At 43.3% G+C, this 24,899-nt stretch overlaps 1 protein-coding gene across 1 annotated transcript in view; it reads right to left on the bottom strand.

The window, feature by feature from the left end:
* LOC308307014 (gamma-aminobutyric acid receptor subunit rho-3-like) overlaps positions 1–24,899 on the bottom strand; it is a gene marked incomplete at its 3' end in the record, with an annotated part of 42,858 nt that overhangs the window by 11,384 nt on the left and 6,575 nt on the right. Inside the window, exon 2 of the mRNA XM_080752099.1 lies at positions 21,125–21,237. Coding sequence (XP_080608225.1) covers positions 21,125–21,143 — 19 coding nt within the window. The 5' untranslated portion in view covers positions 21,144–21,237. The remainder of the gene's footprint in view (positions 1–21,124; positions 21,238–24,899) is intronic.

Raw genomic sequence — 24,899 nt, forward strand, 5'->3', positions numbered from 1 at the left:
AGACATCATGTTCATTGTCTAGAAGCACCTGAACACAGGATTTAGAGACATCATGTTCATTGTCTAGAAGCACCTGAACACAGGAATTAGAGACATCATGTTCATTGTCTAGAAGCAGATTTGACACGGCAGGCAAATTGTATACAGAAAGATAAGAAAAAGTATTGAATCTAAAAGTAACTTTTAGTTATATAACATAGGCTAACATTTCTAAATATGTGGAATATTCAGTGTCAGAGCAGTATGAGCAATGTTGGATGTACCGGTATATCGTTTCTGTCGGGCAGAAACCGCTTATCTCCATATTCTATGTTTTGGTGTTTGCTCGTAAATTATTAATGCTCTACTTGATCATACTACAGCGTCACACAAAAGCATGAAACGTTTTTGAATCCTGAAAGGTTTCCACCCGACATAGACGATATGATGAGACATATTGCACATAATATTAGGTATTGTAAACATAGACGTTGTACTGTATTTGGTGGGTGACTAGGTGTAGTCTATGTTTGCAAATAGCAGGAACAGGTAGAGCAGTGTGTCCGTGCTTTATAACAGGGGTCTTCAACGTTTTCAGGCCAACGACCCCTTAGTTGAGAGAGAGATGAAGCAGGGACCCCACATGTATTCAATATAGTTGTATTGTTTGATAGCACAATCATCAGTGTATTTTGGATTCCATGTCAATTTGTGTTTTCAGATATTTAACCACTTGAACCATCAATACTTAGTAAACTTGACCTTTCACTCTGTACTTAGTCTGCTCTTTTTCCCCTCTACACCAAACTCCTTTGCCGAAAATAGCCGATCTACAAGCTCACAACTGAGCTTGTAGATCGGCTATTTTTGGCTAAAGTTCTCAGAATATGGACACTAGGGTTCAAGTGGTTAATATAAAAAAGAAAAAAAGAATCACACAAAGATTTGGAGGCCCCCCTGTTGTAACTCTGAGGACCCCCTAGGGGTCCTGGACCCCCCTGTTGAAGACCCTTGCTTTATACCAGCGCTTAAGGCTGTTCACTGTTACAGTTCAGTGTCGGAGAGCAGATCAGCTGTTTTTCTGTTTGCTTTGATAGTCCTGAGTGGTTCCCCAGAGAGGCAGGACTTGAAAGGTTTACGGGCAGGATGAGGGAGAGAGGCCAGCCTGCCTTCCTGTCATTCAAATTCCTGACTGCAATAACAATAAGCAGAACCTCAGGTGAGAGAGAGGTGAATGCAATCATACCGGGAACCCATTTATTTTTGGGACACTTCAAAGTACAGTACTTTGTAAAGGAGCGCGATGTACTGTACTCAGGGGTGTCGCACCAAATTCTGGGCCCTGGGTACAAGGATTCACTGCGCGAATGAATGAATGAATCTTCTTCATAGGGGGAGGGGCTTTAACCCATTTAGACTGGGAACGCATTATCACCATTATTTTGTGCTTTTGCTTGCTTGTAGATCTGCTATTTTTGAAAAATCATGAATATATAAGTTTTTTTTTAAAAACCTATGTTTCTATGTCAGTGGTGCTCGAACTTCTTCATGTGAAGGACGCCCAAAATGATATGTATTTGGCCACGGACTCCCATCTCAAAATATTTAGTTCCAGGTCGACAAAGTATGAGCCAGGCTTCATTTCTTTTTTTGTTTGTCTTTTCACCCAATTTTTCTCCCCAGTGTAGTCGTTATGCCAATTGATTCCTCCCCACACACATTTCTATGTTGTCAGTGCTGTTGTATCCTAATGAAGCCCCCACTAGGAGGACGTATTGCGCCTTTGTGCAATCCTCCCGCCCAACACTCCCTGCTGAAAGGTGCCACCCATAGACCGTGGAAAGCCATTGGTTTCTATGCTGCGCAAATAAAGCTTTTTTTGGCCGTTGTGTGGGTGCCACCATCATTATAGAAATCAACGTTCATTGGTAGAAATGGTGCCATCTCGAATGCTATAGGCTGCCAATGGTCACGTGCAACCGCAGGGATACATGGGACATTGTCTTGAGCTTGCCGAAAATAACACACGAAGAAGAATCATCACAATGGTGGTTGAAACGAGGCTTCAAACTAGAGACAGGAACCATAAAGTATTTATGACAATGTTTATTAAGGTAAGAAAATCAAATGTAAACGTTCGGGGGAAATGAATGGAATGGAGAACATGTTGCTTCTGGTACCAGAACAGTGCAACTAGCGGCCAATCATAGGAACTTTCAGTTCCGTGTTTGCTTAATTTTAAATCGGGACAACTACACCCCTGGTGCCACCCCAGTCAGTAGGATTATGTGCAGTGACTATTATCAACCTCCCCGCCCGGCTTCCCTCCCCCGAACGCGGCTCAATTGTGTTTGTGTAGACGCTCGACAAAGCCGGATACACCACGGTGGATTCGAACCCACAACCTCCGTGGTGGTGGGCAGGGACTTAACCACTGCACCACCCGAGCGACCTTCAGTTACCTTTTTGATTCAGGTTCGCTTTCTATGCCATTTCCTCGATTGTTTATTGTCAATGTCACGCTGACGAATTGTTTGTGCTTAAATCTTTCTCTTTTAATGAATGCATCGGCAATGTGGTTTTATAGAGAAACCCAGTAACCACCATCCTCCCTTTAGAAACAAACAATACCCGGCTTCCCAGGATAAACCATTGTCTCCGCCCCTTTTTGCTGCCATGTCCGACCACACGTTCTTGTTGCGTTGTTGAACTTTGGTGGAACCTTGGGTTGTAATAGCTCACTGGTTCCCAAACGTCTTTTATTTTTTGTTATTATTTTTCTTTTGGGACCCCCAAATTGACATGAATTTGGCTGCGGACCCCCATATGAAAATACTTTGTGCCAGGGACACCCAAAAGAGAAGATTTGTGTACCAAAAAAGATCTTCAAAAATAACAGATACTGTACAAGCTCGCAGCGCTGCACAAAGTGAAGTGCTGTGAAATTGTAGATTTGCTATTTTTGAATAACCGATACATTGGCTATAAAAAAAACCTGAGTAAATGGATAAGTCATAAGTGGTTAAAATGATTGTGATATGAAAACGGTCACAGCTTGTCTGTGTGTTATCTCTGTCTGTCACACCTGACACCACAGTGTCAGGTTCTATGGGTTTGCCTGTGGTTCTATGGGTTTGTCACTCAGACATCATGCTCTGATGTCAATGTGATGTCAGGGGAACCACTCTTAATAGAATGGGTTTGCAGCTCTGACATCACGCCCTGGCTTGATGTCCCTTTTAAGCCCATATATGGAGATCGCGAATGTCATCACGGACTCACGAGTCACACTTGCAAATTAATTACGTCCTTGTCTGTTTATGCCCATATATGGAGTTCCTGTCCCCATGTCATCAATATTAAGCGCATATCTGGGAATGCCCATATTTGGTTATGCCAATATTTGGGCATGTTCTGACATCACATTGTTGACTATCATGCAGGGGTCTAGTGCAACTGGTCCGATATACATCTCTGGCCAGATGGCCAAGAATTGGCACGAGGAGGTAACATGTCGCCCTGAGGCGTCTTACTAGTGCTATATTAACTACTTTTATGGGGACCTCCTGGACTTATCATGTCCAAGTACAGTATCTCTAAGCCTACAGTGCATAACATAAGGTGCTACCAAAGTTCAACATTTGCTTTCAGTTGTCTTGAGTGTCTTGCGTCTGAGGTGTAAAAGTGTTCTATGCATTTTCAACGCTTCACAATTTCAAAGTTTTGGGGTTTTGTTCTTAGGGGTCACAGAGCAGGTCTCCTGAATCTGCACAGACTCCAAGACATCAAGTCAGCGGCCAATTCTACGCCACAAAGGAAGACATGTTGCAGACACAAGGTTTCCTATATAGGCTACAGGATGCCGTAATGAAACCGATACCATATGTTTAGGTTCCTTCTTCAGACGTATATGCAGACGAGCCCCCGGTGCTCTAAACGTCACAGGGAGGTAATAAATCTGTGCGGAAGCTTTGCGGTGTGCGTGCGGAGTTGGACTGTCTTTGTTTTCATATGGTTTCGGTTTCTGGGCCCCGCCACCTGATATAGTTTTCTGCCGACATAAGCAGATTTTTTGCCGAGCTTATTTTTATTTAAATTGTATTATATTTTATAATATGCATTTGGGAATCAATGGGGGTACATTTATTGTAATCAAATTATTGTCTTAGGAACGCGACGAAAAACAAAACATATTATTGAACTCAAGTCTCCATCGCGTGAGTAATCAATAGAAAAAGGTCATTTTGGGGGTGAACTACTCCATTAGGTAGAAATACTGTTACAAATAAAAGTCCGGAATTCAAAATTTGCTTGAGTAAAAGTACAAAAGTCTAGTAAAATGTATAAAAAATCTGTATAAAAAACAAGCTCACAAGACCTCACAAAGTGAGCTTGTAGATCAGCTATTTTCAAATAGACAAAGTTTAAAATTTAAATAGAGCTGAATTGGGTAATGTATGTTTTGTAGCATCAAAATCTACAAAGTGTAAATATAACAATAGTGGATAAATAATTATAGTGGAGTAAATACTGTATTGAAAATTGGTAAAAGAATCAAAAAATTGTACTTAAGTACAATACTTAAGTAATGTTACTTTCCGCCACTGCCAGCACCTGCATTTCATTTTGGATGTGTGCACACTTACGCTGTGCTCCCTTCTCTTCATCTATAACTTCTATACAATCAATGGAAACTATAAGCTCAAAACGCGCCGCATCCACAACACGTTTGCGAGCTTGTAGATGGGTTATTTCTTGCGTAACATCGCCATGCCACCGAGTGTAAAATAGGGCTTAAAAGTGGTTAATTATGCTTTCCCCACTGGGCTCCCACCGCCACCACAACCGCTACCATTACACTACACCCCCTCCTCCCTCCCTCCCCCTCATCTGACCGCTAAACCTAAGCAACCTGATTTACACACACAAACACATCGGCCAGCAGTGTATATAGAGATCACAATTTATCTGTGTGTTTCCTGTTTGCACTTTTCCTGCATGCTCTCTGCCTCCACACTTCCCAATCATGGCGTCAGGTTTGACTTGTTGTTATAGTGTACTGCAGTGGTTCCCAGTGCAGTGGTTCAATTTCATGATTATAATACTAGACAATCGGACAATCTCCATCCTCCCTTTAGTCGCATCACACATTGCCAGTTCTCCATTAAAGACAGAGGTTCTTCATTCTGGAATACACACATACTTATTGCCAAATCCTCATCTTCAATTAGTAATTTTAAACATAGATTGAAGGCCAGCCTGATAAATCAAGCCTCTACATTTAATTCTACCACTTAAAGTGGCCTTGCTTCCGCACGCACGCACGCACGCACACGCGCGCACACACACACACACACACACACACACACACACACACACACACACACACACACACACACACACACACACACACACACACACACACACACACACACACACACACACACAGAGACACTTTGTTTCGAGGGACTTTTTATCATTCTAGTTTGAATCTTGTGTTTCAACTTTGAACTATTACTTTAGGTGAGAACCTTGTATAAGCCCTATATGGGCTTCCTTTCTCGCCTGCACATATTTTCACGCTTTTTAATAATGTTAACATGTATTGTTTGTTTTCTTATTGTGCAAATAAATAAATCAATCAATAAATCAAATCCCAAACTGGGGGTCGGGACCCTAAACGGGGGGAGGGGGGGGGGAGACATACACTACAGAGGGAACGCTCAGCGGGCGACAGTACAGTTCAGTTGAGGCACAGGAGAGGAGAAGGCTTTGGCAAGTGCGTGTCTAGGCAACAGGGCAATGTCAGGTTCCTCCAGGCCAGCATAAGCTATTAACAATGACACCATGGAGTCCATACGCCCCCATTCTCCCTCACCCATCTTCCTTCTAATATCTCAGCTTGCAACAGAAAAGCCAATTAACCTCATGTGTTGGGCCTGTGATGCTGACACTTGTGAGCAGAGAAATTGAGATAAAACAAGACCAGCATCCCATAGGCCATAACCCTAGTCAATATTATCATTTCAACCACCTGTAAGAGGTTAATGGATGATATTGACACACCGACACAAGATGCTAATATGAATGATAAAGGATGTAAAAAAAATATTTTTAATAAAGATGCGGTATCAATACAGTATCAGCAACATACAGTACAGTACATAAAACAAAAAAAATGCACACACGTCCGCCCCATTCCACTGAGTAGAGTGAGCACACAGCAGGCTTAATTTCCATGAACAAACTATACACACCTAATTAAATACGGTCACGGAAAAAAAATACACAAAAAAATGAATGAAAAAAGACAATTACTGCATCAAAAGTAATCAACAAACTATACTATAAAAAGTAGCCAAACATCTACCCCCGGCAGGTGAATAAAACTGTAGGGCAGGTGGAGTTTACTTTCAGGTTGCCTGACCGGGCGGGCAAGTGCTTGTTTGAGCGGGGACGCAACCGTCTATAAACACAACACCAGATATAATGTGCTGTTTTCACTGTTGCTACACTTAAAAATATAAAATAGGTGTGAACCCATAGTCATATTCAATCATAGCTATGTAGGAATTTGTATTAAGAATTAGGTTTGACATTTGTTATCGCACAGCCCCAGGAAGTAAAACTAAATAAGTGTTAAATTGAACGGTAATTCAAATTCTATCTATCATTTTATAATGGACAATTCGATTTACTTTTCGGGCAAGAGGGCATGACCTTTGGGCAAGTAGAACATGACCTGTACTTGCCCGATGGGCAAGTACCTCTGAGACCTTAGTATCAACCCATTATGGTTTCTGTAAATGTAAAATGTGCACTGTTCACTTAACGTCACCTGGCTCATCTATTAGTGTAAAGCATGCAAAGGAGTGGCATAAAAAGATGGCATGAGGTTATACTTCTCTGTGTTCCTAGCTGTGGCAAAGTGCCAGTCAGTTGTTCACTTCTGTTGGTGTGCCCACTAGAGAGGCATTGTTAAGGCAACTCATGTACAATTTTATGCAGCGACTGGAAGTGTCAAACAGCATTATAGTAGGGCTAACAAACCCTATAAAGAGCTGTTACTGGGTCACCAAGCACAGGCACCGCAGCCTGCTGCTAATTAGGTAGGATTGCACTATAATAGTTTTGTTGCACTTTGTACTTGCATTGTACTTTCTCTTTTTAATTTCTCTTTTTCCCATGCTGTATGTCTCTTATGTTATTGTATGTTACATTTTGTGCACTGAAATAAAGATTATATATACTGTATAGGCCTATGTATATTGAGGCCAGAGGGAGAGGCAGCGTCTGACTGACAGATTGGCTCTGTCCATGAACACGTTCAGACCCGTTTAAGGCAGTATCCAACCAAACTGTCCTTCACAACTGTTCCCAGCACTACACACACACACACACACACACACACACACACACACACACACACACACACGCACACACGCGCACGCACACACACACACACACACACACGCATGCATGCATATTTCAAAGCCCATTCGAATACCACTATACAGAACCATACACCTTATAACTTTAACCTCAACCTACGGTATAAGCCTTAACTTAAATGCTCTTACTTTGCAGGGTCTCCCCCCCCCCCCCACACACACACACACACACACACACACACACACAAGCGCGCACACACACCACAGGCAGCTGGCTGATGTCTGGCTGTGGTTTCGTTGTTTTGTGTTCAGGTTTACAACAGGGGGATCGCAAACTAGGCAGACACACACACACACACAAAAAGCAATCTGCATGAGAAATCTGCGTGTGCGTGCATGTGTGCACCCGCGCGTGTGTACACGTGCGCGAGTGTGTCCAAAGTGTGTTAATTCCCTGGTAAATGTTAGCAGCTCAGCAGCAGCTCAGACGATAAACACTTAATTTAATGAAGTTCTCTTCTCTGACGACCAAGCGGCCATAAAGCTCTCACGGGCGTGTAAAATCCCCAGACTTCATTTAACTCCGACAGAGTAACAAATGGACCTGTGAGGGATCCATGCCGCTCCATTCTCCACCTGTCTGTGTGACATCATGTACAAGTACCCACGTTCCAGACACAAACATCCAGCGTAGCCCTTGGCAACGCTTTTCTGTTAAGGTCTCTCTCACTGTCTCCCATAATCCCTCTCTCCCTCTGTCTGTCTCTGTCTATCTCTGGTTTCCTGCCAGTCACAATTCTCTCTCTCTCTTTCTCTTGTCTATGCCCCTTCCACCTCTCTGTCTCACTGCTCTCTATTGTCTCTCCATTTCTCATCTGTCTCCTTTTCTCTTATTTGTCCCTCTCAAAGGGACAAATCAAAAAAGCACCTCGGTGCCCGCCTGCGGAAGCTTGTGATTGGCTGCGCGGAGGTGCTGAAAGTCGGGTGGGACGAAGATTTACTATTCTGGTCCCCTGGTTTACAACAGTGCTGAGTCGGCTCAGACGGCGCGCCTCCGTCGTCTCCACCTTAACCAAGGCCTTATAACCAAGACCTGTAAAAATGGACTCCCATTGCTCTATATTACTCCCATCATCTCTGTTTTTCCTCCATAAGAGTAAAAATGTAACTTTGTTTTATTTATGTCCGTCCATACGGTACAGTCTGTCCAACCAAAAATGTTGAACTGAACGCAATATCATAGGAACAGCCTTGAGGGAGTTTCATGACAGACTCCCCCCTATATATTGCATGAAAGATCCTGAATATTGTTAACGTAAATGTCGCCTACTTTGTGAATGTGATATCTCAAGATCGCCTTGAAGGGATTTCATGACATTTGGCTCAAACGACCACTTGAACTCAAGGATCAACCAGAAAGGTCAAAAGTCTGAACGGACACGACAGTTAACGGCAACTAGACGACGGCAGCATCAACATGCTGGGGATTTTCCCCTTATGTACAGTACCTGTGTCAGTGTGAACCATACTTACCGGTACCTGTTTTATGATGCGTCAATCACAATTGCACTTGTCACTGACTGTCTAGCTAAAGCAGTGGTTCTCAAACATTTTCATCCCAAAGATATTTTGTGCCAGGGAACTCCAGAAGCAAAGATTTGAGTTTAAAATGTTTGAATATGTATTCAAAGATTTGCAAAAATGTTCAAGATGTTCCAAAAATAGAGGATCTACAAGCTATAGTGTGGCACAAAGTGATGTGCTATGATAAGATTGCTATGGGTGTTGTGCTCATGTCAGAGCTACACATCATTATCAAAGAAACGGACGGTGGACCCCAAAAAAAAAAAAAAGTTGAAAGCATGGAAAATGGAAAAGCATCACTGTATCAACTGGGCTGCTGGCTGGTGCATGGTGGTGGGATGTGAGACTGAGCTTCCTCAGATTGTTTTGACGTCAAAGAGACCGTGAGATTCTCTTGCTTGGCTCTTACATGACAGGACAGGACGGGACACCTGAGCCACCGGACTGCATAGATAAGCCACCATCTGAGACATTCTAGACAGGGCTGTTGTGTTGGTGAATGATCAGGCCATGACACAGTTTAAAACTGCAACTAGCACGACACAACAACAACACGAAAACATCAGACTGGCTAATAAATCCCAGAAATTCCCACACTCACAACATAATTAAGGCAAGGCAAAACTAATGCAGCACAATCGAACAGAGCAGCATAGAGCAGTAGTCAGTGAGTCCGAAGGCCTTTTATTTATCCCGATTGAAGTACCAATAGTCTGAAAAATGTTTGGTTACTTAGTGTGAGATTAGGCTTAAGTTTACAGTTAGTTGCATGGCACTTTTAGATTGATTGAATACTTTATTAGTATATAACAGAAATGCAAACGTGTGTGGTACAGTAAAGCATTAAATCTAAAAGGATAACACAAAGAAGTACACTAAACCAGTAAGACTCCCTAATCGGGAGATAAGCGACCGTAGGTGGCTTATCTCCACAAATAGGGCAAAAATTTGTTTTTCCAAAATCTTCCTGATCCATGTTGATGACATGAGTGTAGACATGCTGTGTAGTTATATTCGTGATTTTATGGCAAAAACTGTAGGAGCAGTGTCCAAAAATGTGTTTTAAAAATCGGCCTGAAGGTGGCGCTAGAATAGGGCCATGTGAGAAATGAGGGGTGGGGTCTCCGCGTTGCCTTGGCGGACGAATAGGTACCGGCCCCGGCTCTCCCGGACGCTCCTAGCCCGAGTTAAGGCATTTTATGTGCGCTGCAGTGGCAGGGGGTCCTCCACTGGGGGCGCCACCACTTTTGCATCCGTTCTGGAGCACCAGGAGTCGGTGGTCCCCGGGAATTCCCCGTGAGCAGCCCCGTTGGGGTGGTCATTTGGTCATTTTTGCACATTTGGTGATTTTTTACATCTGGGGGTCCCCCAGGGCTCCGGGGGTCCTTGGAAGTTGTAGTTTGGCAGGCAAGGAGTGTGTGTGTGTAAAATCTGGCATGGATCGGGTCAACGGGTGCGGAGATATAAGCAGGGAAAAAGTGTGACGTGTGACGTGTGAGCAGATTTGGTCATTTTTTAAATCTGGGGGGCCCCCAGGGACCTGGGGGTCCCTGGGGCTCCGGGGGTCCTTGGAGGTTGTAGTTTGGCAGTCAAGGAGTGTGTGTGCAAAATTTGGCATGGATGGGGGCAACGGTTGTGGAGATATGAGCAGGGCAAAAGTGTGACTGACTGACTCACTCACAGACAGCCTGTGGAGGTTTTGGTAGTAAATGCGACCTACGGTCGCAAAAAGGTTTTGTAGGCATATGTCAATCTCTCAGTAAAGAATTACCCGACGGAATTTTCCTCATCTATTTTTATTTTTAAGTTTATTTTTATGAAAACAATGGGAGAGATCAGACGTTTAGCGTCATCAAGACCTGACCCCAGCAGCATCTGGTAAAATAATCTTCTCACCCCGTTATCAGTTTTATGCCAGCCATTATACTGTTCACACAAGCCGGCACTGGCTGAGGTCCAGGGCAATATTAGGAAGATGAGGGCCCGCTTAGATGTCGGTGATCTGGTAGAGTACCACCCAAATGTAGAACAAACATGGGAAAGTTGTCTTTCTACTACTCTGCCACCAAATGTGGAACCCACTGCCAACACCATCCATTAAGGATGTGTAACACTGGTGTTGCGACTGTGGAACTGCTACATATGATCGTAGTAGTAGGGCTTTAATTTACCAAAAGCAAACAACATTCACCTCATCACCTCAATTCTTGTCGACAACATCAACTGTAGATTTAGTCGACTAAAACTAAATACATTTGTATTCAAAAGACTAAGACTAAAACTACATAAAATGTAGCTGTCAAAATTAACGCCATTCCCAGGCATGGTATTTTTTTGGGCAAAGAACTGCTCTGCTTTGGCCCCAAATCCATCTTCTGCCCCGATCCATACGGACGCGACTCTGACATCCTTCACGTCTGACAGCTTTCCATAGAAACCCTGTAATCCATGTCTGTCTAGCGTGTAGATTGCGAACCACAGGAAATGGGAAATCAACATGCGTATTATATACTGTCTGTACAGTGTATTTTAGATGCCTCTTCATTTGTCAGTGCGTTTCCTTTTATAAGTACGGCGAGCGCGGCGTGTAGCTTCTATAAGTGCTACTGTGTAAAGCAAGTGTAAGACTACAGAGCCGTGAAAACTATACCATTTGGTTGAAGGACTGTATAGGTTTTTACTCGCAAGAACAGGTGGCTCGCCATTGTCACCTGCTGAAAATAGCTGATCTACAAACTCACAACGCATTGCGAGTTTGTAGATTGGCTATTTTCGGCAGATGTACAAGCTCGCACCTTGTAGGGTACATCTGCTATTTGAGCTTGTAGATCATTTTTGAATAGCTAACGATAAAATCCAGATGCTTTCCCTGGATAGGTTATAAACCAAAGCAAAGAATCCGCACACTCAGATCTGTGCAAAGGTAATCTTCATTTTTACCAGTGTCGTTTTGGCTCCAACACCTCCACCTAAGCCTTAAAAAACCGGGTGAGCGGTTTATTATTCCTTCAACTGGCAAGGCAACAGTGGCATGAAAAGTAAAGGCTTATATATAGGGTGTGTCCGTTTGCCAGGGGCTTGTCACTAGATTAGTTTGTGTTTGTTGCGCTGCATTGCATTTTCCCTCATACCTGCCTATCAAACAAAGAAGGCCTACTGAGGGCGTTTGGATCTGTGACAGAGGTCTTCCCCTTTCTTCTGCTCTTTAATAAAGAAAAAAATAATGTTTCAGTTTGGGTCGGGATACCAATTTTATCCAATCAGGAGAGAGAACGTCCACAGAATAAACAACTGAAATTGTAAGTGATGAAACAAAGAATAATAGAAAATATGTATCCATAGAGAAAAACATCCGCTACCCAGGAGATGAACGAGTGACGTCAGGACTTCGGTACTCTATATCAGTGGTTCTCAACCTTTTCAGGCCAGGACCCCCAAAATAATCATATTTTAACTGGGGACCCCCCACCCTGACGAGGACTGGAATGCTAGTAGTTGGCATTACATTTAGTTTGACTCGATCAATTCCTTTGTGAAAATCTTCACATTGTCTGCCTCTAATATTTGACAATTTGGCCAATGTTTGACCAGAGGTGCTAAAAAGGTCTTTAAAGTCCTTAAATTGTCACTTTAGAAATGTGCAGATACCCTCTATACACTTAAACTTTATGTTGGCTTGTTTACTGTTGATTGAGAAAACAATGTTAACATTTAGCCAAACATTCCGGGACCCCCCAAAATAATTTGGGGACCCCTCTGGGGGTCCCGACCCACAGGTTGAGAACCACTGCTCTATATAAGTGTTATGTATGAAATATAAATATGTATGCAAATATGTATAAGTATATAAGTATTATTTAGGATGACTTTTCATACGTATGGTGCAGTTATATACAGTAGTGCAAAGCACTTTACATTCACCCATTCACGCACTCTCAGTGGCCTTGTGGTCAGAGTGTCCGCTCTGAGATTGGAAGGTCGGGGTTCAGTACCCGGCCTGGTCCAAAGACTATAAAAAAGATACACCCTGCTTGGCACTCAGCATCAAGGGTTGGATTGGGGGATTTGTGTCATGTCCAGGGGGTGTACTTGTACATCAACTTCAAGCTGCCTCACACTAAGGAAATAGGAAATAGGCTCCTGACCACGCACTCATTCAGACACACTGAAAACAGAGGAAACCATGCAAGGCACCAACCTGCTCATCGGGAGCATTTAGGGGGTTCAGTGTCTTGCTCAAGGACACTTCAACGCTAGCACTTAGAGGGGGAGTCGAGGGATCTAACCGGGTACCGTTCGATTCCCATGTGCTCTACCTCCTGAGCCGCTGCTGTGCCTGGAATGAAGGTATGCACTGCAGGGGCGTCACAAGGGGTAGGAAAGTGGGACTGAGTTACTAGGGCCCAAGGTGGAGGGGCCCTAGTAACATTAGCTATTGAAAAATAGCAGATATACAAGCTCACAGCGCGGCACCGAGTGCCGCGCTGCGAGCTTGTAGATCTGCTATTTTTGAAAAGTCGTGAAAATGTGCGCAAATCTTTGAATATACTGTATGTATTTTTAAGTGAACATTTGTAACTCAAACTTTGCTTCTGGGGGGTCCCTGGAACTAAATATTTTGAGATGGGGGGGTCCTTCACATGAAAAAGTTTGAGCATCACTGACATGGAAACATAGGTTTCTTGGCACAAATAGCAAATAGCAGATCTACAAGCTCGCAGCACGGCACTCTGTGCCGCGCTGTGAGCTTGTATATCTGCTATTTTTCAATAGTTAACATTCATGGGGGGCCCGCAGTGAATCCTTGTACCCAGGGCCCAGAATTTGGTGTGACGCCCCTGATAAATATTATATTATACTGTGTAGCTCTTATTGAGCTCTCTGTAAAAACACTTACAGTATAGCAGTCATACTGACAAGCTTTTATTAAAGCCTAGTTTAAAGCCTAGAATTCTGGGGCGATGGGAATCCAACGGCCAGTTGTATAATGTGTAGTGTATATAGAGGTTTACAGTACATACTGTATAGTAGCTCATTAAAAGCCCTTTAAAAAGGTGACCTTGTCCTACAGTGACCCCTGTATAAAATGTAAATGTCACACACACACACACACACACACACACACACACACACACACACACACACACACACACACACACACACACACACACACACACACACACACACACACACACACACACACACACACACACACACACACACACACAGCTATAGGCTTATCTTAGAAAGGAGAAATTGTGGTCATCCTCGGTGTGTTTACGTTAAAATTACAGCTCCTGGAAATGCCACAGAGACGTGGGACGGACAGTGGTGCTTTTGTTATCCCAACAAGTGGATGACCGGACCACACGATACTGCTGAGGGCTTGAGGCTACGCATGACGCCTAGACCACAATGGTCAGAGAGAGAGAGAGAGAGAGAGAGAGAGAGAGAGAGAGAGAGAGAGAGAACTATAGGCTGAGAGGAAGGAAGAAAAGAAAAGAAAAGGCTGGCTTTGAGTGATTCAATATATTTGCCATATTGCATCATGTTGGGAGTATATGTCAAATCTGAGACAGAGTTTATTGATCCAACTTCTGGAACTGCAATAAAACAATTACCCGCACACTGAGAGCCTGCATAGCCAGAGGAAGGCCGCGTGCGACCGAAACGTTCTTAAATAAATGACTTTAAAGCAGAGCACGCAAGTACTGCGATCGGTGCTGTCTGTATATGGCTGACAGTACAAAGGCAGGGCCGTTAGGCATTGAGGGAGAACCGTTCTTGGTGATGTCACCACAACCACCAAGTGTCGTCACATACCCGCATACCCAACACCGATCGAAGTACTTGCACGCTCTGCTGGCGCACAAGTAGGCCATATTCACGAGTGCACAATGTGCAAGTTGGCTCACTGCTTTGCCTACTGTATAAGCACCTGCTTTTAGACCTTTACGCTGTGTGTGCAGCTATGCAGCAGATCTACAAGCTCACCAAGCGTCACATTCGCGTGTAGATCTGTTGACAAGTAGTTGACAACTCTTTTCAAATCGGAGCCAGTGGCTAAATATACGTTATCATATTGGGGGTCCTTGACGTGGAACACTGTTTGAGAACACCTGCGTGTGTGTGTGTGTGTGTGTGTGTGTGTGTGTGTGTGTGTGTGTGTGTGTGTGTGTGTGTGTGTGTGTGTGTGTGTGTGTGTGTGTGTGTGTGTGTGTGTGTGTGTGTGTGTGTGTGTGTGGTGATGATGATCAAATTGATTACGTGTGTTTCCCATCACTCCCATCTGACCTGGTAAATAATCCAGATTATGGCACACGAATCCCTTCACCATACAAGCACACAATACACACATTCACATACTGTAACGCACATTGACACTATATATGCACTCACACACTCACACATTCCCAAACAGTAGGTCGCAATTTTTATGGGTCACAAGTAAACATCCCCTTTTTTTTGGTTTCTTACAGTTAAAACAAAAGAAAATCCTATCTTTACATAAAAGTATTTAATAAAAAAAATAATACTTTCCATAAATTAATATAAAAAGGTTTAAGAAGTAGTGAATATAGCAGATCTACAAGTTCAAAACGTGACATGCTGTGGGCTTGTAGATCTGCTGTTTTCATTAGTTTGGGTCCCAAGCAAATGTCTAATTTCTCTTTTGGGTCACAAGCAAAACATGTCAGGACCACCACACACTGCAACACACATTCACACAATACACATTACACACGCATGCTCACACGCAAACACTTTCGCATACACACACTCGCACAGCATGCACACACACATTCACATAATTCACACTGCCAGTGCCAAACAGAACACACACATGCATGCAACATTGGACACACGTGTCTTTCCTAAACTGTATGGAATGTGCTAGTCTCGTGTAGCCAGACAATCAGAGGTCTAAAATCATCCCCAACCATAGAGTTATAATAAGAATAGAGAGGACACCAGATATCCCCGCCCGTCCACTTGCATTGAGCTGCTCACCCAGCGCATGTTAAAATTATTGCAACCATAGATCGCAGTTTAGTATGTGAACGGTCACAGCTTGTCCGTATGTATCTCTGTCTATGACGCCTGTGACTGTGGTTCCCCTGACACATCACTGTGACATCACAGGTGATATCACAGGTGACATCACTAACAGAATCCCTTTTATGCCCATATATGGAGTTCCCTGATGTCATCAATATTAAGCCCATATCTAACAGGACTTCATATGGGAATGCCCATATATGGGGCCACATTGGCCACATACCACACTAACAGAATCCATAGATGGCCAAGACAGCCCATATCTGTGTGGCTGGTTCTACAGACAGGGATCTCCATGTATGGGCATAAAAGGGTATGATGTCAAATGTCAAAGACATCATAGGACATTCACATAACGAATAACTGAGTACGGTAATCATGTTTTGGCTATCTCCATATACAGTAGCCTACATGGATCTCCAGTCCATATGTGGGTTACCAGGGGTCTTCATATGGGTAACTGGTCCGATATACATCACTGGCCAGATGGCCAGGAATTGGCGCGACCACGCCCTTGTCGCATGTCGCCCTGAGGCGTCTTACTAGTTATTTCTATGTGCACTTAAAATCTTTAAGCAAAGAGGAAGGAGGAGGACAGGGACAACACACACAGGCTCACTGGCAGAGAGCCATCATGAGAGAGGATGGGGGGAAATGCTGTCATAATTAAGCCACATTAAATTGAAGAAAATGACATTCATTAAAATAACTGAAATTGCAGCTTATGTGTAATTGAGAATGGTAATTGATTTGTGAAAATGTATGTTTTTTTAATATTGAATTAACATTGTTCATCCCGCGTGCGCCTCCCAGAGACAGCTCAAGCACCCCAAGGCGTGCAACGTGTCAAAATATGAGATGGTTTTGTGCGCCTGTGCTGTGCAGTACTATACTGTATGGTTTGTAGGACAGACCACAGAGGTGTGGTCCCATGCAGACTATCATGCTGGAGCCCTTTAATTTGTAGTTATTTGATTGCATCAGCTGATTCATGGGCTTTCACCCGTTTATTTGTATATATAAAAATAACAAATTATGAGGGCCACTGTAATTTAAATTCCCCAGGCTGATTTTGGTATCCAGTCCGCCCCAGTCATGACGTTGGTGCTATAATTGGCCACATATAGTCATACTTCTCCTTTTTGGTATGTATGGTCAAAATTAGCTCTGGTCCAGAGCGTCCTCAAAGACTAGACCAGGATTTCTCTACCCTTACGAGGGCTCAACTTCAGTCAACTAAACTACTTCGCTACTCACCTAAACAAAGGTAGTTTTGTGTTGAAAGTCTATTCTCCATGGTGGGAAGCCTCTCAGCACCCCACCCACTCTGTAAAATACATTATTTTCGTCATGAAATAAAACGCATCCAACTCGACCGCCGCTTATTTCCGGGTTGTGTCTGCGGTGGCTCGAGGTGGATGAATTTTATTTCATGACAAAAATAATGTATTTTACAGAGTGGGTGGGGTGCTGAGAGTTTTCCCACTGGAGAGAATAGACTTTCAACAACGCAAAACTACCTTTGGTTAGGTGAGTAGCAAAGTAGTTTTGTTTATTGTGACTGAAGTTGAGCCCTCGTAGGGGTAGAGAAATCCTTGTCTAGTCTTTGCTGACGCTCTGGACCAGAGCTAGGTCAAAATATGAGATAATTTCATAAGCCAATACTGTGGTTTGCAAAATGCTGGGCCCTGGGGGTCTTTAGTTTGTATCGATTTGATAGACTGACTGATCTGCCGATTGATGTGACTTCACTACTTTATTATTTTTACAAGTATAACAATAACACATGTACAGCATAAACAACACTCATGTCATTTAAAGTGCCAGGCTGCTGTTTATTTCCAGTCCGCAACTGAGTGCCTTTCAGCTGGCCCAATTTCTAGCTGCCTTGTTACAGTATGTGGTCAGATGGGTGGTCCGCAAGTGGGCCCTGGTTGAGAACCACTGTGTGTGTGTGTGTGTGTGTGTGTGTGTGCGTGCGTGCGTGCGTGCGTGCGTGCGTGCGTGCGTGCGTGCGTGCGTTTCCCAGCACACCATCTGTTCCAGAAATGACATGGCCTATAATCCAGATTAGTCTCACGTCTGGCTATGGGAGTAAATTTACATATGCATGGAGATGAATAAAGAGCACACAATACAATACAGTCTTGCATTTTAACTTGTATTTATGTAATCTGCCAGTATGAAGCTAGAGTGTTTACTGTAAGTGGGCTATTAGTTTGATCATTGTTTGTGAATCACATCGGTTCATTGTCTATGTCAAATGAAATGTGAAAGTGTCCTGTAAGTCCATATAGCAGCAGTGGCTCAGAGGTAGAGTGGCCGGCCGAGCAGCCGGATGGGAACCATGAGGGTCCCAGTTCAATCCCGGGCTCCCCCAGAGTTAGTGTCGAAGTGTCCATGAGCAAGACACTGAACCCCTAATTGCTCCCGATGTGCTGGTTGGTGCCTTGCATGGTTTCCTCCGCCATCGTTGTATGAATGTGTGTGTCAATGGGTGAATTTAATGCCAATCTATGTAAAGCGCTTTGGATAAAAAAACACTATATACAGTAAATGCACACCCACGGGTCCCACGCACGTTGCACACACCCAAATTTGAAATATTTGTCCACACAAACAGAAGTTCAAGAATACCTTGTACAATGCACTCAGACAATAGGAAAACAACCAGTTACAAAGTGCCTAGACAGCAGAACATTGTTACATACAATATATTTGACATATACTTGTCAGGCACAGCAGACAACAATCATGGATAATGGAAACAATGCCTCTTCCAAATTGAGCGGCTTCCTATAATAGCTGATGCTGAGCAGTATCACTGTTTGGCCCTCCTTTTTGGAGAGGCCAGCCATTTGAAGGCCCCTCACAACCAACTTGTGCACGTGCCCTAGGCCAGTGGTTCTCAACCTGTGGGTTGCGACCCCCAAAGGGGTCCCCAAATTATTTTGGGGGTCCCCAGATGTTAAATGCTAACATTGTTTTTTCACTCAACAGTAAACAGACCAACATACTAGTGTATGTGGTATCTGCACATTTCCTAAGTGACAATTTAAGGACTTTAAGGCCCTGATACACCAGGCACTTTCTTTAACACTTCGCCAGCCAAAATAGAATGGCTTGTTGGTAGATTAGCCGTGACATTTCTATTATTATATTATGACCTGAACTGCATTCATTTTACAAGACCATCACCGCTATATCACGTGGTCTCCATCCCCCATAAACATCACGCGATCCCCGTTGTATACTCACCACAGTCACCAGCCAAATTCCTCAATCTGCATTGGCTTAGAGTGGCGGTTTCGGCCGATGCATCTCCTCCCCGTGCGTTTCGCATGCGCGATCCGTTCACTTAAATGTCTGCTCAAATAATCTAAGTGTGACTCTACAGTAAATATGTACAGTTTCGCTAGCTTAGCCCCCAGCACTCCAGCTGTGCTAGCACTAATGTCTAAACAGAAAACGGACGGGAGCAGGGAACATATTACAGGGAAAGGACCTGACGTCACTTCTGCTTCATGTCAGAGGAGCCATGCGCTATCGATGGACGAGCGGTGACTAGGGAAGGTTAGACGATCACCGATTTTCGGATAGAAATCATTTATTTTGTTTTTAATGACCCAGTACGATAAAAGACGGCGCGGCTGAGACATCCTTGCTCAGATGTCCGGTATATTCCGGTTTTAATATTAAGGGGCTCCCTGTGGCTTGGAAAGGGTTAAAGACCTTTTTAGTACATCTAGTCAAACATTGGAAACATTTTCAAATATTAGAGGCAGAAATTGTGAAAATAGCCGATCTACTGTACATGCTCACAAACGCCTCGCATGTAGATCTGCTATTTTCACAATAGAACCGTGTAATACAAAATGTAATTCCTCAACTCTTAATGCTCGTCAGGGTGGGGGGTCCCCAGTTAAAATATGATTATTTTGGGGGTCGCTGCCTGAAAAGGTTGAGATCCACTGCCCTAGGCTACCAAGATCCAAAACTAAAAGTTTACATCTGTAGCCTAGCTGTCAGATGGTCTGCTCTAGCTGATTGTCATTTATAACAATGACATGATCACAGACATAAACACAGACACAGACACACAAGCTCAAACACAAAACATTTTTGCACATGCAGCCAAACTAGACATTTGGTGTTAAGTTTGACCTAGTGGCCACCATCAGCCCTAGATCAGCACACGAGGCATCATCATCAGACCGACGCCCACGCATCACCAGTGATTTGGGGTGTTAATTGACGTGATAAGTGAGTGGATCAACTCGACCTGGATCAGGGTCAGGAGAGAATGAGGTGTGCGTTTCTGATTGTCACCGCGTGTGTGTGCACGTGGGTTTGTTTGTGTGTGTTAGGGCATTCAGGAATACCGAGTATTAGTAGTCGAATTGGAAAACCAAAAGGTATTTGAATAGATGAATATTTGCTGGTGACATATCATAATAAACGAGCAATTCTCTGTATTTCTCATTAAAACGCTGGGTTGCAAAGCCTTGAAAACAACCAGTGAGTAAAGAGTTAACTAATTTGGGTGGGACAATCAACCATGAATGGATTAAGAGAACCTAACCCAATACGTATTGCCACTGCTTTATAAAAAAGATATATACAGTATAATATTAAAATATCAGTGAACAGACTAGTGTCGAATAGTAATTTTGATCATCGAATAGTTATATTTGATTATTCATGTGAAACCCCTTGTGTGTGTGGCTTTTTTATACTATATACTATTTAAATAGTTTGGAGAAAGAAATGCTATTTGTCCCAAAGTGACTATACAAAAGTTAGCTGCTATTTGTTCAAAAAGCTTTATACCGTGTTTATACAACATGTATATAATGACCCAATGTGACATAGCTCTGTTTACACTCCATACTCAGCACCCCCTCCAACTGTATATACAGTAATTTCCCCATTTGCAACTGTTTTATAATATTTTGACACTTGCTTTGGCAATGTAAACATACGTTTTCACATGCCAATAAAGCTCCTTTTAATTGAGAGAGTGTGTGTGTGTGTGTGTGTGTGTGTGTGTGTGTGTGTGTGTGTGTGTGTGTGTGTGTGTGTGTGCGTGCGTGCATGTACGTGTGTCTGACCTCCAAAGTCAGGCCTCATGGCGAAGTCGTGCTCTTCGATTCTGAGTAGCTGCTCTGTCTTGATCAACAGGGTCTTAGTACTGTCCTGCTTCTTCAGCTTGTAGTCTATACGCCTGGAGACACACACACACACGCACGCACGCACGCACGCACGCACGCACGCACACACACACACACACACACACACACACACACACACACACACACACACACACACACACACACACACACACACACACACACACACACACACACACACACACACACACACACACACACACACACACACACACACACACACACACAGCGAACGTAGACATCAATATACATTTTTTAAAGTTTACTTTTTTTGTACAGTGGAGAGAGACAGGAAACAAGGAGAGAGAGTAGGGTGTTGACGTGCCGCAAAACGGTCCGGCTGGCAGGGAATCGAAACGGGCACTCACCGTCATGGCATCAGAGCCCATGTGGTACATGCCGTGGTAATTGCATGGATTCAAAGCAAAATAAAATCTCACGACTGAAAATGTTTGTATGGCCAAGTCTTAATGTGTGATTTGCCAAACAGTGCGAAAGGCAAGGAGCCCTTTAACAATTCTCTCAATCCATTGAAGACATTCATCTGGCTTCTATAGAATATAAATGACTAAGATCAGCGGTGGCGACAGAGAACTGTAATGGGATACCGCCCCAAACATCCATATCATCACTGTCGGGCAGAAACCTCGTATCTCCAAGTTTCAAATGTGTACGTTTTTTCACAAGTAAAGCCCTGCTTCATCATACAAGGCCGTCACACAAAAGTAGTGAAAACAGCCGATCTACAAGCACACAACGCCTCGCGGTGCGAGGCGTTGTGTGCTTGTAGATCTGCTATTTTCACTAGTTTAGTTTTAAAAAAAAAACATAAATACAAAACTAACGGTCTTGGACATACAAGGTTTCCACCCGACAACGACGATAAACTTATATGGTTTATCATCCGGGTCGTTGTCCAAGATCACACCCATACTGTGTGGATTGAATTTCACCACACCCCTTTAATGTGGTCAGTTATTATCCCTGGGGCAGATAACAGGGTATGCATCATATTCATATGCCACTCCCCAGATATACAAGCTCACAGCGCGGCAGACATTTGAAAAGCAAATCCGTCTTTCTCTTGGTCCCTGAAACACAATATTTTGAGATGGGGGTCCATGGTCAAATACATATAATTCTAGGGGGTCCATGACATGAAAAGGCTTGAGAACCACTGACATAGAAACATGGGTTTTTCCGAAATTTGAAATTTGTTTCGGAGCATTTGAGGTTTCCACCCGACAGGCGATATTTGACAGTCAACTTGGGTGTGATTGATGATTGGCCAGTGAGCCCAGTCCCGGGACACGCCCCGCATGACATCATAATGAGAAGGCTCTGTGAAGGCACAGACAAGGCCGGGCGGCTGCTAAAAGCCTTATTTTACTGATGGTCCACCGACCCTCCAGTTCGACGGGCGGCCCACCCCGCCACTACACACCACTGCACGTACACATACACACATACCCACATGTACAGTACACACGTGTACACACACATACTGTACACACGTGTACACACACATACACACGGGCACACATATTCTGTCTGTCAGGGAGCTGTGTGTCATTCCATGATTCCTAAGGGTATAATTAAGGTTTTTTTTTCCCCCCAGGCAGACACGTGCAGGGTTGTGGTTTGTCATATCACCCTCTCTTTGTCACTGCTCCTCCCCATCATTCTCGTCCTCTCAAAGCCTTCAGTTACACATATCATACACACACACACACACACACACACACACACACACACACCCACACACAGTACAATCCATAGTTCAATCAAATGGCACAGACAGTCACTCAAAACACAAATAGACAGAGACTAGGTAGTCTCTGTCAGGTGGAAACCTCATACAGTATGTCCAAAACTCTTACTTTTCAGGATGCAAATTCAAAAATAAAGTAGCAGACGACAAGCTCGAAACGCTGCCTGAATGTGCTTGTTATGCTTTTGTGTGTCGCTGTAGGATGATCAAGTGGCATTAATTACAAAAAAACACAAAAGGTTTAAATGGAGATAAGCGGTAACAGTGTGTGTGTGTGTGTGTCTCTCTCACACACACACACACACACACACACACACACACACACACACACACACACACACACACACACACACACACACACACACACACACACACACACACACACACACACACACACACACACACACACACACACACCTCTCTCTCTCTCGCTCTCTCTCTCTCTCGTAGTCGCTGACGTCACTCGTTTGCTTACTATGCCTAACTCTAACCCTAACCCTAACCTTAACCTCTGTAAAACTATGCCTAACCCTAACCCTAACCTCCGTGGGGTGAGGCACTATCATTCCTGCCGACGCTACGTTGTCGTTGTTGTGGATTAAATGTCACTGAAACTCAAAAAAAACTGTGACATATATATATATATATATATATATATATAAAGAATGTTCCACCACAATCCTTGGCAGAACAGTGTGAATGCCAGTGACAGATATAGCTGCACAGCCAGCGCAGTGGGAGTATCGCTCTAATGCAGATAACACTAAAAGGTCACTCCATGCTGTAATGACTCCTCTCATTTCATCCTCTTCTTCATCATCATCTTCATTTTCATACAGGTCTTGATAAGGGTCAAGTGTTGGTGCAGTTGAAAAGGAAGCATCTCAAGTACTTCGTATTGTCAAGGGCTTTATTTACAGCACATGGCAATTGTAGTTGTCACTCTGGTAATTGCTTCATCTTAATCACATTAACCAATTAAACCCTATATATTTCGTCTACTGAAGACCCCTAGACCCTGTCCTTGTTTCCCTCTACACTCAATTATCTTTACTGAAAATAGCTGACCCAAAAGGATCTGCTATTTTTGCCGAATGTTTGTCAGAGAATAGCGACGCAAGTGATGAACCCTGGCATCTCTACTTTGGGCCAATTTTTAAATGTAAAAAAAAAAAGAAAGGAAACACCCAAAATACAGAAAATCAGATCTACAAGCTCACTATAGCCCCTTTTCGACTGCAGTTTTAGCACCACACCACACCACACTACACCACACCACACCACACCACATAAAAATATCTACATTTTCCATTACACAAAAGTACCCCTATCGGTAAGAAACAAATTGACCCTTTTAACTTTGATTATAATACATAATAAATTTGTATTACAACTATCCTAATTATAATGGATTATAACTGTGATTATAATACATTATAAAGTATTAATGTATTACTATGATAATTATAATATACTATAATAGATTATAATGGTGTGGTTATAACAATAGAATCTATTATCATGTATTACAACTATATCCTGGTGGTCTAAATGAAAACCCAGTGAGTGATCAGTCATTATGAAGTGTTTGGCCCTGCTTGGCCTAGCTCAGACCTACTCTAGAGTGGATACTTTTTAGTACCCCGTTTAGTACCACTTTCACACCACTCTACCCAGGACCTTGTAGTGGAAAACCTCACACAAGTGGGCGGTGTGGTGTGGAGTGGTGTGGAGTTGGGCCTGTGGAAAAGGGGCTTTTGTGTCACATTGCAATTGTGTCATGAGCATCTAAATCGTCTATCTACACTATTTGTTGTATGACTAGAGTGAGTTTCAATGTGTGAGCAGACTGGGAGATTTGTTTCTAGCTAGTTGCTGTAAAGGGATACAGTATTTACTCCTCTCCCCTCTTTTTTAGCTGGTCAG

This window comes from Nannobrachium achirus (genome assembly GCF_963921795.1).
Source record: "Nannobrachium achirus genome assembly, chromosome: 21".
Lineage (NCBI taxonomy): Eukaryota > Metazoa > Chordata > Actinopteri > Myctophiformes > Myctophidae > Nannobrachium > Nannobrachium achirus.